The sequence below is a fragment of the Patella vulgata genome, chromosome 3 (assembly GCF_932274485.2).
Source record: "Patella vulgata chromosome 3, xgPatVulg1.2, whole genome shotgun sequence".
Taxonomy (NCBI): domain Eukaryota; kingdom Metazoa; phylum Mollusca; class Gastropoda; family Patellidae; genus Patella; species Patella vulgata.
In genome coordinates this window covers 89,752,958-89,767,007 of record NC_065881.2, presented here as the reverse complement: position 1 = coordinate 89,767,007, position 14,050 = coordinate 89,752,958, and the positions used below count along the sequence as shown (strand labels likewise).

General features: G+C 42.0%; 1 protein-coding gene and 1 long non-coding RNA gene across 2 annotated transcripts; one reads left to right on the top strand and one right to left on the bottom strand.

Annotated features, from left to right (window-relative positions):
- Positions 1 to 1,978: 1,978 nt before the first annotated feature.
- On the bottom strand, positions 1,979 to 7,006 carry LOC126815448 (uncharacterized). Its single transcript, XM_050541094.2, has 4 exons — positions 6,916 to 7,006; positions 5,083 to 5,279; positions 3,966 to 4,276; positions 1,979 to 3,159 (listed from the first exon to the last, which is right to left on the bottom strand). The coding sequence occupies exons 2-4, from the start codon at positions 5,265 to 5,267 to the stop codon at positions 2,618 to 2,620; spliced, it is 1,038 nt and encodes a 345-aa protein (XP_050397051.1). The 5' UTR covers positions 5,268 to 5,279; positions 6,916 to 7,006; the 3' UTR covers positions 1,979 to 2,617.
- Positions 7,007 to 10,790: 3,784 nt separating this feature from the next.
- LOC126815454 (uncharacterized) lies at positions 10,791 to 14,050 on the top strand. The gene is made up of 3 exons (XR_007677918.2): positions 10,791 to 11,225; positions 11,852 to 12,177; positions 13,492 to 14,050. It is a non-coding gene; the product is annotated as an uncharacterized LOC126815454 (long non-coding RNA).

Below are 14,050 nucleotides of genomic sequence, written 5' to 3'. Positions count from 1 at the left end.
AGACATGGGTTTTTATCCCACGCGTATGAGTAGGGGATGCCTGACTCAATTTTGTGTATACGGTCCAATCAGAGCTTCTAATCTTTCTTTAAATATGGTCGTACAAGAGCTTGTAAAATAAATGTGAAAAATATGTTAAAACCACAGACAGTTGCTCAATATTTATTAACCCCATCCTATGGTTGATTTATTGATTATTTATCCAGGTAAATGATTTGTTTATCGATTAATGGTCCAGGTAAAATATTGGTCCGGGTAAATGATTGATTATATGGCCAGGTAAATTATTTATTGATTATTGGTCCCGGTAAAGTATTGGTTCAGGTAAATGATTGATTATGTGGCCAGGTAAATGATTTATTGATAATGTGGCCAGGTAAATGATTTATTATGATTTTTTTTATTGATTATAGAAATAATACTTGTGCTGAAATACCGGTAATTATAAACCTCCCTGTGCTATAATAAAATTAAATGTATCACCAACTGCGTTTATTGTCTAGGATGTCCGAGTTTGGTGTCCTTGTGTGGGCCCAGAGAAGAAGCTATTTATAAGAGCAATGTCTGCTGGCATATCGGTTAATCCGCACACTTTCTAACTATTTCTTTATGACTTGTTCTCTCATCATGGTGCCATATCAGAGCCCATGTCTCAATATAGCTTGTTAAAATTATATTTGGAACGTGTTTAATTAGTTCTATCACATATGTGATAATGACTGACACCAATATTGTCCTTTAATATCATCTAAAACCTTCATACACAAGGCTTCTCTACCAGATAACAATAACTGATTGGGTAGTTTATAAATAGACGACACTTTATAAATTTTCTCCCACTGCTAAAAACCTCACAATTTGTGTTTTATTAGATTTCGGACACTTTCTTTATTTTGCCAACTAGATGATTTCAAACCCTTACTTATGGAAGCTGAAAGATTTTTTATTTGCGAATAAATTGCCACTTAATGTCACCTCAACACAACATAATTCGCTTGTAGTAGGGGTCTAAAATTGTTGTCAAGGAAACCAATCGTTGATTGAAACCATGCCACTTGACCTAACGACATACTTTGATCGAAAGTGCATGCGTTAGACCTCGTACTGACACCGGGATCGAACCTCAGGTAGGCTACTCCTGATTAGTGAGCTAGTGCCTTGTTCCCTTAGATAGTATTGGCCCTTTTATTTGACTAAAATATATCTATATTTAATTAGGTTATCTTGGTTATTGTTGTTGATCTATGATTAATCTCTCATTCCTTAGCTAAACTATATCAGTGAAGTAGTTTTTGTCGTCACAATTAACCTTGACCTCTCAGTCCGAGGGAACTCTCTCATATCTAATCTAATTTCGCAGAACAACCGGATAACACTTCTCTTTAACGGCCTTGTTTTCTACACCCCCCCCCTTTCTCTCTCTCTCTCTCTCTCTCTCTCTCGCTCGTTGAGGACCTTGCTTTCTACACAAACCCCATCTCTCTCTATCTCTCTCTCTCGATTTCCAACTGTCAACGGTTATCTGTTTTTCGTCCCATCCAACCGACAAGACACTATTCCCTGCCATGCCTGCTGCCCTGCACAAGTGGGGGAAGCCTTGTGGACCATCTCTTAAAGATCCCTTCTCAGCCAGTCTCGGGATCGAACCCAGGACTTCCACACACACTAAGCCGCTGTGGGCCCCATTTACTTACTATAGGTTCATGTGTACAGTCAATCATCTGTTCAAATAAGTCTTCAGATTTTTGTTGAAATATTTCATTTGGGAATCGAAAATGTCTAAACTTGCCCTTCCCCAGGTTTCCCGTTTTTCCTTCAACCCCGTGGGTTTTCTCCGAGTCATCCGGTTTCCTTACACAGCTAAAGGCCCCTAATCGCAAGCGAATTATTGATATAAAATTGATGCATGCGTTAGTCCCGAAATGGCCTAGACGGACCATGCGTCTACAAACAAGTGAACACAGTTTTAAAATAGTTTAACCTTTCTTTATAAATACATTTTGTTGTCAAGGAAACCAAGTCATTCGATTGTATAAATGTAAAAATATTACGCTTGTTCTGAATGTTATAATTAGACGTTGTTCTGAATGTTATAGTCAGGAGTTGTTCTGAATGTTGTAGTCAGGAGTTGTTCTGAATGTTGTCAGGGGAGTTGTTCTGAATGTTAGGCCTATAGTTAGACGCTGTTCTGAATGTTATAGTCAGACGTTATTCTCTTCCAACTGCCTAATATCAGGCTAGAGCTTTCGATGGCAAGTACGATTTCAGGTTTTATAAAATATATATTTACAGGCTTATAATTCTGGACGTTTTAAAGTCCCGATGCGCCATTTTAAGCAAAAGGAATCACTTACAAACTATAATATTGTAAAAGGTGAATCAATAATGGTTCAATTCCGTTCAGTAGTTACAGAGATATGTCAATCTATGCTGCTCGCTATGCAATAACCCGCCATCATTTAATGATAGGCCTAATTGAATCCAAGCCGGTATATTATCTAGCTGTGGTATTTTGTATAATAAATAATCAATCTGAGTACATATTAGCGTGGATTACGCCGTGAGAAATTTGATAATTTAGCGAAAAATGCCAATGGAGCACCGTTACTTTAAAGAATTATTTGGCAACAAAACCGTCCAATTCTACATATATTTCTCGTAACCATCCCGAATATTCGGCTGATTGATCGAGTCGTTCTAGCATTGGACAGTCGGGTAAAAACAGGCCGCTTGGTTCCTGGAATGTCAGGATATTATCAGCAATCTTCTTGGCCATCGTTCGGTACTTTTCATTTCCGGTGGCCCTAGCAACCAGAGCGGCACCGTAACCAACTTTATGCGTCTTGTAATACTTATATACATTCGGATGGCACGTGTCTGCAAAATCCAAGATGGCGCATGCGGCGTTTAGGAAATGCTTTTCACCGGTTGCTAAGTACATCTTTTGTAAGAATATGACTGGGAAACCGAGCTGGTAGTAGCGATTATCAGCCTCCTTTCTATCAATCGTGAAAAAGGTTTTGTCCTCGTCTTTCCAGCCACTCGACATCAGTTCGCCAGTACTGGCGTCCATCTTTATTAGGAACTCTTTATCGAGATTCGGTTGCTTGGATACAAAGCGACATAAGACTTCGGCAGTTGCTCTTGCTCTATCAAAATCTGAAAATCAAATTGAGATCAAAGTTATCTTTGTCTTTGGTTTAAACGGTGATTATCTGGCGAGTTTATTATGTGTTATCCAGGGCCGGGGGGGGGGGGCGGGAAGTGTTCTCAGTGGTGCTGTAAAATCTACGGACAATGTATATCTATTTTTTTAAATGGTCGACCGTTTCTTTACGGGGGGGGGGGGGGGGCTCTCTAGATACGGGCCTGGTGTTATCCAATCAAATCCTATGATACAAATTAGAATGACCACGGTCAATATTAGTCATTAATAACGCGGTTCGTTGATTTGATATTAACGTTGTACTAAGTTGTCTCATCAACTGTATTAAAAACCCTAGACCTAACCGGCAGTGATGACTGGTGTTACCATGGCAACTTTAAAAGGAGTGCTATTTTATATTTGGATTTCGGAAACGTAGTCACGTTGGATAGGAAGATGATATTAGCAGTTGCCATAGTCAATGAAAGTGAAGCTACAACTATTGGTTTCACTACATTATACATTAGTTGTTGAAACTAATACCATCCTCTTCCTAAGTGTCCAGTAACTTCGGCTTCCGAAATAGGCCTACAAATCCAAAGTATCGCCCCCGTAAAGCACGTGGTCAGATACCTTCTGGCACAAATTGACATGGCGATGCTTTTAATAGATTGGAGAACCTGCTCTAAATGACGTCAGGCTGGTTCCTGCGTCACTGAGCTATTCTGACATAGGAGCGAGTCTGACGTATTAGAGCAGGTTATCCAGTCTATGCTTTTAATTCAAGGTACAACTTCTAATACAAACAAACCGACCTTACCTCCCATAAACAAACTGGTGTAACCAAGGTGACCGCACATAAACGCACATATGGATTGGTCAATACCCTTTCCACCCTTTGAGCTGTCGTAGGCTTCCCGCCATAAGAAACCATTTCGGACGGGATTATAAAAATTTAAGATATAATTATATGCCGGTCTGGATATGTCATATCTAGCAGCACGTTGAGCAGTCACCGTCAACCAGCCGTTCACGTATGGCCAGTTATAAGCCAGAAGCCATAACGATGTCTTTCTCTGCCAGCCGGTTTTCTCTGGGAATGAAAGGAAGTCGCCATCTGGGGCCAAAAATCTGAAATTATTTATAAATTCCATTTTATATTATAATGTATTCAGTGTGATATTTTTATAATTTCACACTACCTCACAATAATGTTTGGTTGAAATTTTTAGATTCGCGGGGGGAGGGGGGGTAGATGGTTAGGGTTAGCACGTGCGCTTTGTATCATAAGGACTGTTTTCGATTTCCCGGTTGTACGTGAGTAGGTCGCCTGTCCAACCTCGTGGGTTTTCTCCGGGTCCTCCGGTTTCCACCCACTGCTAAAGACCCCTACGCGCAAGCGAATTATTGAAATAAAATAGAACCATACGTTAGTCCGGAAATGACCTAGTTTGTAGCGAGGGGAAGTTGAACCCCATCCCTCTCTCTTTACAGGAGTGGGTATCCAGGGCTAAATCTAATTGTTAAGGCCAGCTCCCTCCGAACGACTAGGCACTGTTTCTGCCGGAAAACCCCGAGGAACTTTCACTGCCAATATCGGAACCACTCGGTTAATCAACTACAACCTCACTCACTGAGTCACGGGGGCTTCCAGAAGTAATACAGAAATAGAGCGAGCCATCGTCTCACTCACTGAGTCACGGCGGCTTTCAGAAGTAATACAGAACTAGAGCGAGCCATCGTCTCACTCACTGAGTCACGGTAGAAAGATCCTAATTAATTTCAACGGACAGCTATACCTTTCTTTAATATCAACGAGAACCACAACCCTCTTCTGCAAACAAGTCGAAGCCACGCCGGGATCGAAACCCGAACATCCCGAGCAGCATCCCAGAAGATTCCAATTCATATTAACGACTGATTATTGAGGAGTTTACCTTTTTTTAATATCATCTAAAACCTTCATACACAAGGCTTCTCTACCAGATAACAATAACTGATTGGGTAGTTTATAAATAGACGATACTTCCTTCCTCATATCCTCTTCCGGTTGTTGCCCCTTCTCGTTTAGTCTCTCAGCCAAGAACTTGACAGCTCGTTCACTAGAATCCCGGTACTCCATTTTCTCTACCTACTATAAAATAACGATCCCAATTCTTAGAATTATGGAGTTCACTAGAACCTCGGTACCCCATTCTCTATACCTACTAAAATAACGACCCCCAATTCTTAGTATTATGGAATTTAACGTCCTACTGTTCTGCTGGTACCCTCCCATTTCAACTACATCCCATCTCGACTACAGCCTACTCTTATATCGAATTCCAACTGCCAAGGGAAATGTTACGTGCAAGCCATTGTGTATACTGGACCTCGTTTTTTCGTCCCATCCGAAAGACTATATGTAGTCCCTTGACAGACCCTCTGTCCTGCACCTCTGACAAGGTGCAACCACGGCGGAAAATCCGATGACCTTGTCGGCCAACGCAGGGCTCGATTACGGAGCAAACGTTTTTTTTACTGAGCAACCGTAGGGGCGTTAGATGGCCGAATGGTTAGCGCGTGCGCGTTGTATCATAAGGTCTACATTGAGTCAACTGGCGTGGTTTCGATTCGCAGGTTGTACGTGACAAAGGAGTAGAGTCGCCTGTCCAACCTCGTGGGTTTTTCCCCGGGTCCTCCAGTTTTCTCCCACTACTCAAGACCCCTGCGCGTGCAAGCCAATTATTGAAATTCCGATAATATTATGCCCTACAGAATACGCTGACTTTTTATTATTGAGAGTATTCGTCAGTCATATTATTTACTATGAGCCGAGAAATACTCATTTTAATAACACTGTAGCCTCGATTGTCATTGTTACCATTGTTACGGTAATAAACAAAATCTCGATTATCCATTTCTGCAGTTAATCGTCAATGGAAATTGGGACCCATCAGATGACATCGAGAGTTGATTATGGTCTTGTCATGTTAAAGTTACAATTTCATATTTTTAAGTTATATTTTTAAAATGTATTAAAATAAAGCCCTAAAATATATGGTATCTATAAACAGTTCTACCTTGTTAAAGTATAATCCTATTAATCCTATAAGTCACTATTGCCAGTTGAGAAATTGGCAAAAATATCATTTTCAACTTAAATTCAAACGTTTGAAGATAGTTATTCCATGGTGGGGAATAGGAAAACAAGGGAGGTAATTGTGTTATTATTCCCGGTGTGAAGATTTTTAAGTGTAAGATAGATATCCCATGATCGTATAACAGCCTACTGAGCAAAAGACATAAAAATAATTATGTTTTGACTTTCTTAGAAAATATGAAATTGTAACTATAAGTAATAATTTAGATAAGATTTCAGGCCTAAAGAAAGACCTGCAATAGGTACATTTAAATCTTGCATAATGTATGTTTAATTAATGACAAATCAGACTCCTGGCCGGCCCTATTTACCTTGAAGGTGACCTAGATTAATTACCTGGCTATGTACAGCTCAGTATCGCATATAGATACTGAGTGTCACCTCGCATGTATTTAGCCTCTATTTGTCAGTGCGTTTGAACCATCTTGTAAGATACATGTAAAAGAGGGTGCCCACCAATGACAATACCTGTCAGAACGTTCTCAAAAACCTACATGGCCGAAAACAAGACTTATGGCTCCTTCCTAGATACAGAACTGAAACCGACGATTACTTTGCTCAAATCAGTTAAAAGAGTGGATCTCGGTTCACGATCTTATTTTCTAAAGAGGAACAAAAATGGTCATACCTGTTAAAAAGACTATGTCTACCTGTAGAGGTTACCTGTGTATAAAAGATAAAAAGTTAATCAACAATCGACCTTGTATATCTGTTATCATATCGTCAGCTGATCTTTATTTTATATCTAGGCCCTCAATCACCAGATGTGATCTGGGGATAGGCCTATACACTGTGCAGTGGTCGCGTTAGCCCCGTGTTTCTCACGCTACAAATCCTCCTGGTAGGAGTGTGAATACTGTGAAGCAAAGAGAGAGGGGGTGGGGGTAACGCCCACTTAACGCATACTAAGTAGTTTCGAGACTAACATATGGTACAATTTTAATATAATAATTCGATAATGCGTAGTTTTTCTTAGGAGCTGGAGGAAACCGGAGGTCCTGGAGAAAACCCACGAGGTTAGACATCCTTGTCGGTCACAAAGCTTGGGATCAAACTCGTGGCAATGACAAATCTAATGCTCAACAGCCTCCGCCCCTCATCTTGCCCCCCCCCCTTCCATCCCCCACTCCCTCAATTTAACGTCTCGTCAACACCATCATGCTGTGTCGTTACCTAGAAATGATAAAGACCTCGTCGTCATACTCTTCTGAACCGATTGGGGACGAGGGGTGGGGGGCGAATGGTTAGCGCGTGTGCGTTGTATCATAAGGTCTATCATTGAGTCAACTGACGTAGTTTCGATTGCCCGGTTGTACGTGACAAGGAGTAGGGTCGTCTGTACAACCCTGTCTTTTCTCCGAGTCTTCCGGTTTCTTCCTACAGCTAAAGACCCCTACAGCTAAAGACCCCTAAATACCCCTACGCACAAGCGAATTTCCCGGCATGGTTTCCTCCCTGTTAGTGGTGCAAAACGCAGGGCCTGACAAGAACAGCTGTCTAGTCGTTCGGATGGGACGAAAAAACGTGTACACATTGGCGTGCATGTAAAAGATCCCTTAGCAGTTGTAATTCGATATAAGAGTAGGTCGTAGCGCCGCTGCCAGTGCAAAATGTTCTTTATATCATAATGAATGACATAAACCCGTCTTCATTACTCCTATCGGAGCACGGGTGGGGGGGGTGGATGGCTGAATGGTTAGCGTGCGCGCGCTGTATCATAAAGTCTGTCATTGAGTCGACTGGCGTGGTTTCGAATCCCCGGTTGTACGTGGCAAGGAGTAGGGTCGCCTGTCCAACCTCGTGGGTTTTCTCCGGGTCCTCCGGTTTCCTCCCACTGCTAAAGAACCATACGCGCAAGCGAATTATTGAAATAAAAATTAAACCATATGTTTGTCCCAAAATGACCTAGTTTGTGTCAAGTGGACGTTAAACCCAATTTGTCTCTCTCCCTCTCGGAACCGATTGGGCTAATGAAGTACGTCGTGAATTCTGCTTTGAGGGACATTTTGCTACCGCCTACTCTTATTTCCAATTCCAAATGTCAAGGGTTCTTTTACGTGCAAGTCAATGTGTGTACATGGGACCTCGGTTTGTTGTCCCATCCGAACAACTAGACAGTTGTCCTTGTCCGACCCCCTATCTACACCACTGAGAATAACAGACGTGATGAAGTGATTATACAACGATTATCAAACCGTTATCAATATTATTTATCACAAAATCAAACCTGTCGATTCAACATTTTTTTTTATATTTGTACTTTATCTTATCATAAATGACTTTAAGATATATTATTTTATGAAATAAAGATGAGATTGGGGTCAACGTTTACTCGACTTTATTCTCAGTTGAGTGTTAAGAGTTGTCTGCACCCAGTGGTGTCAGAGCTAATAACACTTGGCGCCCCACACGGGTTAGCATAAATTCTACGTATCTTATGGATTGGGTCTAAAAAGGCCAACTGCAGATTTATTCAGATGTCACGAGATGTAAACAGGGCTAACTCTAACCCTAGTCCTTACCCAAACCCACGATCTCGTCAACAATCACGTGTCCTGGCCCTGATCTTGACGAAACCTGCAGTTGGCTCTTATTTTTTGACTTTACCGTGTTAAATTGTACTATAAAGGAAGAACAAAAGCTATAAAATGAAACTGAGATTTATATTTTGTTTCTTGCTACGAGGAATGATCGGTCGGATCTTATAAACATAAGCAAACATCTTCACGTGGTATGCATAAAAAATAGAAACCTGTTAAGATTCTGTATACTTCGTCGAGTGTCCGATTTACCTGCCCAGGGCCTCAAGATCTAGTGGGGGCCTCGACTAAGGTGTATACTAAGTTCGGCCGTGTCATACGAGACACGAGAAAATTCGGCAAGACGCCGCTTATAACGGATCCTTCAAGCAACCGCATCACAGAATCTTACAACTAGCATCACTATCCAGGTCTCTGAAAGCCATCGCTGCTCTTTTGAGGGAGGCTGGTTGACCGAATGGTTGGATCATGAGGTCTGTTATTGAGACAATTGGCGTGGTTTCGATGAGTAGGGTCGCCTGGTCAATCTCGTGGGTTTTCTCCGGGTCATCCGGTTTACTCCCACTCCGACCCAATCTGTACGCGCAAGCGAATTATTGAAATAAAATTGAACCATATGTTAGTCCCGAAATGACCTAGTTGTCGAATTGTCCTCGTCATTCCATAACCCGATACTATGTCAACAGCGTCTAGTCGTTTGGATGGGACGAAACGCCGCCGTCCGGGAAAAATATTCCTAGTAGCACACAACATGGTGTATGTCCAACTTCGTTAAACCCCATTTCTTTTTCACCCTGCTAGATTCTCCCCCATCTCCGATTTTCCCGCATGGTTTCCACTTGTCACTGGTGTAGGACAGAGGGTCTGACAATGGACAACGTATAGTTGTTTGGATGGGACGGAAAACAGAGGCCCCGTGTGCATATTTACGTGCACGTTTAAGATCCCTTGGCAGTTGGAATTCGATATAAGAGTAGGCCGTAGAGCCGCTGCCCGGGCAAAATTTCCCTCATAGCACACTGTAAGGCGTATGCCCGTCATCATTTGCCCAGTTTGAGCAGAACAGCAGGACTTTACATCCCATTTTATTTTTGCCTTGATTCCCCTGAGACGGCTCCCCCGTTTCCTTCACTATATCCGCCTCTTATGATCACGTGACAACCTGAATCAGGTAGATATTTTCCATTTATCTGAGATAAAGTCAGTTTTATTGTCAACAATTTCCAGGTAAGATGTCTAAATATGGCGTAACTAGAACAGGTACAACCGACATTAGTTATGTGAATCAATCATATATTTGTTGTAGTTGGTGTTGTGCACTGGTTAGGGTATGCTCATTATCTCTATAATAAACACTGTGTTGTACCATTTCTCATTTATTTGTTGGTTCAGGTTTCATATTCAGGGCCGAGAGTCTTAAAGAAAAATAATTAATCTAATGAATAAAATCAATGAGTGAAACACGGACAAGGAACAATGTCTAGTTATTCGGAGGGGAAGAAAACAGCGAGGTACACCAGTAGCCTATACAGGTCGGTAGGCATTAAAAGAACCATTGACTGCTGAACGGCGCCTCCCGGGCAAAATTCCTCGTTGTAATACATGACGTATGGCCGTCTTCACGATTCCAGATTGTGAAGAAACGTAGGACATCAAACACCATTTCATTTCATTTGTTATCTGGAGGTCGCGTGTCATTCGAATGGGACGAAAAACCGAGGTTCCGTGTACATATTGGCGTGCACGTAAAAGATCCCTTGACAGTTGGAATTCGATGTAGGAGTAGCACACTGTATGACGTATGTCCGTCTTCATTAGCCCAATCGGAGCAGAACAGTAGGATGTTAAAACCTATTTCATTTCATTTGTTTGTTTCAGTGTTAGAGCGTTACCATGGCATTGGATCGGTACCGAGAAGCCAGTAAACGGGCTGTCAAGTTTCTGGCTGGGGAAATACAACCGAACGGTCAGTTCCGAGACCCCAGGATAAAGGATGACTTGGGCGCCATTTATAAAGTTCCCACTCAGCTGCTGTTTGAAGGTTATGCCGGGGAAGCTAAGAGAATGTTGGATTTTATTAAGGAACGATTCCTACAACCCAATGGCGACTTTTTGTCTCATCCAGAAATTAAGGGCTGGAAAGGGAAAACCGACGATTGGCACATATCTTACTTATGGGGCTATACTAATGGGTGGATTGCCATGGCGGCACAAAGAGCGGGAAGATATGACATAGCCATTCCCGCCATAAATTACATGAGAACATTCTACAATCCCGTCCAGAAGGCCTTCACCTGGTATGAACCTTATAGAAGTGATGGTGGTGGAAAGGGCCTGGAACAGACTCTTTGTTCTTTCTACGCCGCCCATGTTGGATTCATCATGTTATTTTTTGGTGGTGAGCAAATTTATTTATAATTCTTCAGCCATATCCTTCTTCTTATTCGTCTTCTGGGGCTTTTCGTCCGCTTCCACGGAGTAATATCGGAGACAAGCGTCTTGTAGGAAAAGCCAGTAATCCGGCATATTGCGAAATGGAGGAGTCAGTACAAAATGTTATCGTCTCCATTTTCTTGGTTAAAGGCGTATTCGTGCGTTTTGGGGTAAAGTGTCCAAACCGGCATCCACGGTGTTAAATCTATTTGCTAAGGCCAACTCATTTTTTGTCAAGGTCGCTGAGATGTTAATAAGGTTAGGACACGTGATTGTTGGCGAGACTGTAGATTAGGGTTAAGGTAAGCATTGGGGTTAGCATTAGCCCTGTTTACATCTCGTGACCTATGACGAAAAATTCAGCTGGCCTTATCATTTAGAACAAACCCATCCACGGTCAAATTTGCTTGCAATTGTGTAATGGCTACTTTATTGACTACGTACACAGCACGATAATTTAAGCAGAGTAGTCGGCCATTTCATAGCCTTTGGGTTGGTTTGTCTTCCCACCTGAACGGCAGTTGTAATAAATTCTACTTTTTATTGTTAAAATGTCCTGAACATTTGTAATTTAACTTATTTAATCGACAGACATATCAACTGCTGTAGAATGTGGAAACTTTATCAAGAAAGTTGTTGATCTTCAACCGAGAATGGACGACGAGTTTTTCTTAAAAATTCGCGGAGACACTGGAGATTTGTTCATAGATGGTATCCCGGGTGACAAGAGAGATTTCTTCACTTGTAAAAGAGATGCGCCGAATCAGCGGTACTATCACCTTGGTTACCCAGTTATGTTTCTGGTCAAGTTGTATCTCGCGACACGGGATGAGAAGTATATGGTTACAGCTAGAACTATCCTGGAATTCACAGTTTCTTGTGGGGCTCCTGTCTACACATATAATAAAAGTCACAAGGTAGTTTATACATTTTAAGGGCGGTTACTAAGGGGGTGACGTCATTGAGAATGTGAGTGGTAGACAAACAGATTGTGTATTAGCCTACCCATGCTCTATAATTAGATCGGTGATAGTAAAACGTTTTCATTGGTTGTTCAAAGTACACAACCAAGAACATAACACAATGATAGAACTTGTCAGAGTTTTATAAGTAAAATGGAGTCTGGTAAAACACAAAATACGGAATATTAAACGTTAGAAAACGAAATACGAATTGAAAAAAACATCTGTTATTAGCCTAATCAGATTGTATTCATGCATGAGCAGTGAAAATTTCTTGGGGATGTTGAATGCGCGACCATCTCTTATTAAGGTGTAGCACCTGTTTGACCCCGTCTTCATTAGCCCAGTCGGGACAGAACAATAGGGTGTTAAACGCCATTTCATTTCACATGTGTGACTGACGAAGGATAAGTCCCTATCCATTCCTATTGGACGGGGAGCACGAGGTGGAGCTGTCTACGGAATTGATATGTTATTGGTATTTATATTTGTTAGTTCCCCTCCTCCGCCACACTCTGAGCTGATTCTATCTGGAGGTCCGGGGTTCAACCCTGTCGGGGTTTATCTGTATTTATATTTGTTAGTTCCCCCCTCCCCTCCCCCTCCTCCGCCACACTCGACTGAGCTGATTCTATCTGGAGGTCCGGGGTTAAACCCTGTCGTTGGCCGAGAAAGTTTCTCATTATTCCCCAGCGTAGAATCCCTTCATAAAGGGCAGGGAAATCCCAGAACTCGTTTACACGTAGGCGTGCACGTAAAAGATCCCTTGACAATCGGAATTCGATTATGAGTAAACGGAAAAGCCGCTGCCCTGGCAAAATTGCATAAAGTGTGCCCATTTTCATAAGCCTGATTGGAGAGAGAGAGAGAGAGAGAGAGGGAGAGAGAGAGAGGGGGTAACGTCCACTCGACACAAAACTAGCGGAGAATCCCAGAACTCGTTTACAAGTAGGCGTGCACGTAAAAGATCCCTTGACAATCGGAATTCGATTATGAGTAAACGGAAAAGCCGCTGCCCTGGCAAAATTGCATAAAGTGTGCCCATTTTCATAAGCCTGATTGGAGAGAGAGAGAGAGAGAGAGAGAGAGGGAGAGAGAGAGAGGGGGTAACGTCCACTCGACACAAAACTAGCGGAGAATCGAAACCACGCCACTTGACTTAATGACAGACCGTCGGATACAACACGCACGCGTTAACCATTCGCCCCACCCCCAAGTCTGACTGGTAAAGAATATTAGGTCGTTAAACCCCTTTATATTTTATTTCAGGTCATGTATGGCGCTGCGTTATTTGCCGCCGTAACAAAAGAGAAAGCCTACAAGGAAATGGCGGAGAAAATAGCTGAGAATATGTTGAATTACCAGGATAAGGAGGGGCGTTTCCTGCCGGACTCCACCATTATAGAAACATACGATCAAACAGCAGAGAACTGTGGCTGGTTCAGGGAAATATTTGCCGAATTTCAAAATTTCTAAACTTTTTTTTTCTCTCTTTTCAATGTGACATCCCGTTCAGAAATTTTAGATGGCCGAAATAACCATTAGGCCCCTTTTCTATGTACGCGTTTGTGCCGGTTATACGGAAACAGTCCCATTACATTAGCGTTAGATCGACTATTTCTACGGCGAATACGCCGCATAAACACGCACTTGGACAACGGGCCTTTCAAAATCAAGTAGACTATATTTTTCTCATCAGCGATTGTTCACAAAATATGTTTTACTTTTCAATGTCATAATATACCGTATCGATCAGAATCACCCTTTAAATCTTCAAATTTAACAACAATTGTCTAGTCAGTGGTCGTTTCCTCCCTGACTAAAACCC

What these genes read in the sequence shown, in the direction of transcription:
- LOC126815448 (XM_050541094.2), bottom strand. Translation starts at nt 5,267, where the DNA reads ATGGAGTACCGGGATTCTAGTGAACGAGCTGTCAAGTTCTTGGCTGAG. An exon ending in TTAGATGATATTAAAAAAAG is followed by an intron (nt 4,277 to 5,082) that starts GTAAACTCCTCA and finishes AAATAATTTCAG; the next exon opens with ATTTTTGGCCCCAGATGGCG. An exon ending in CACCAGTTTGTTTATGGGAG is followed by an intron (nt 3,160 to 3,965) that starts GTAAGGTCGGTT and finishes TTTGATTTTCAG; the next exon opens with ATTTTGATAGAGCAAGAGCA.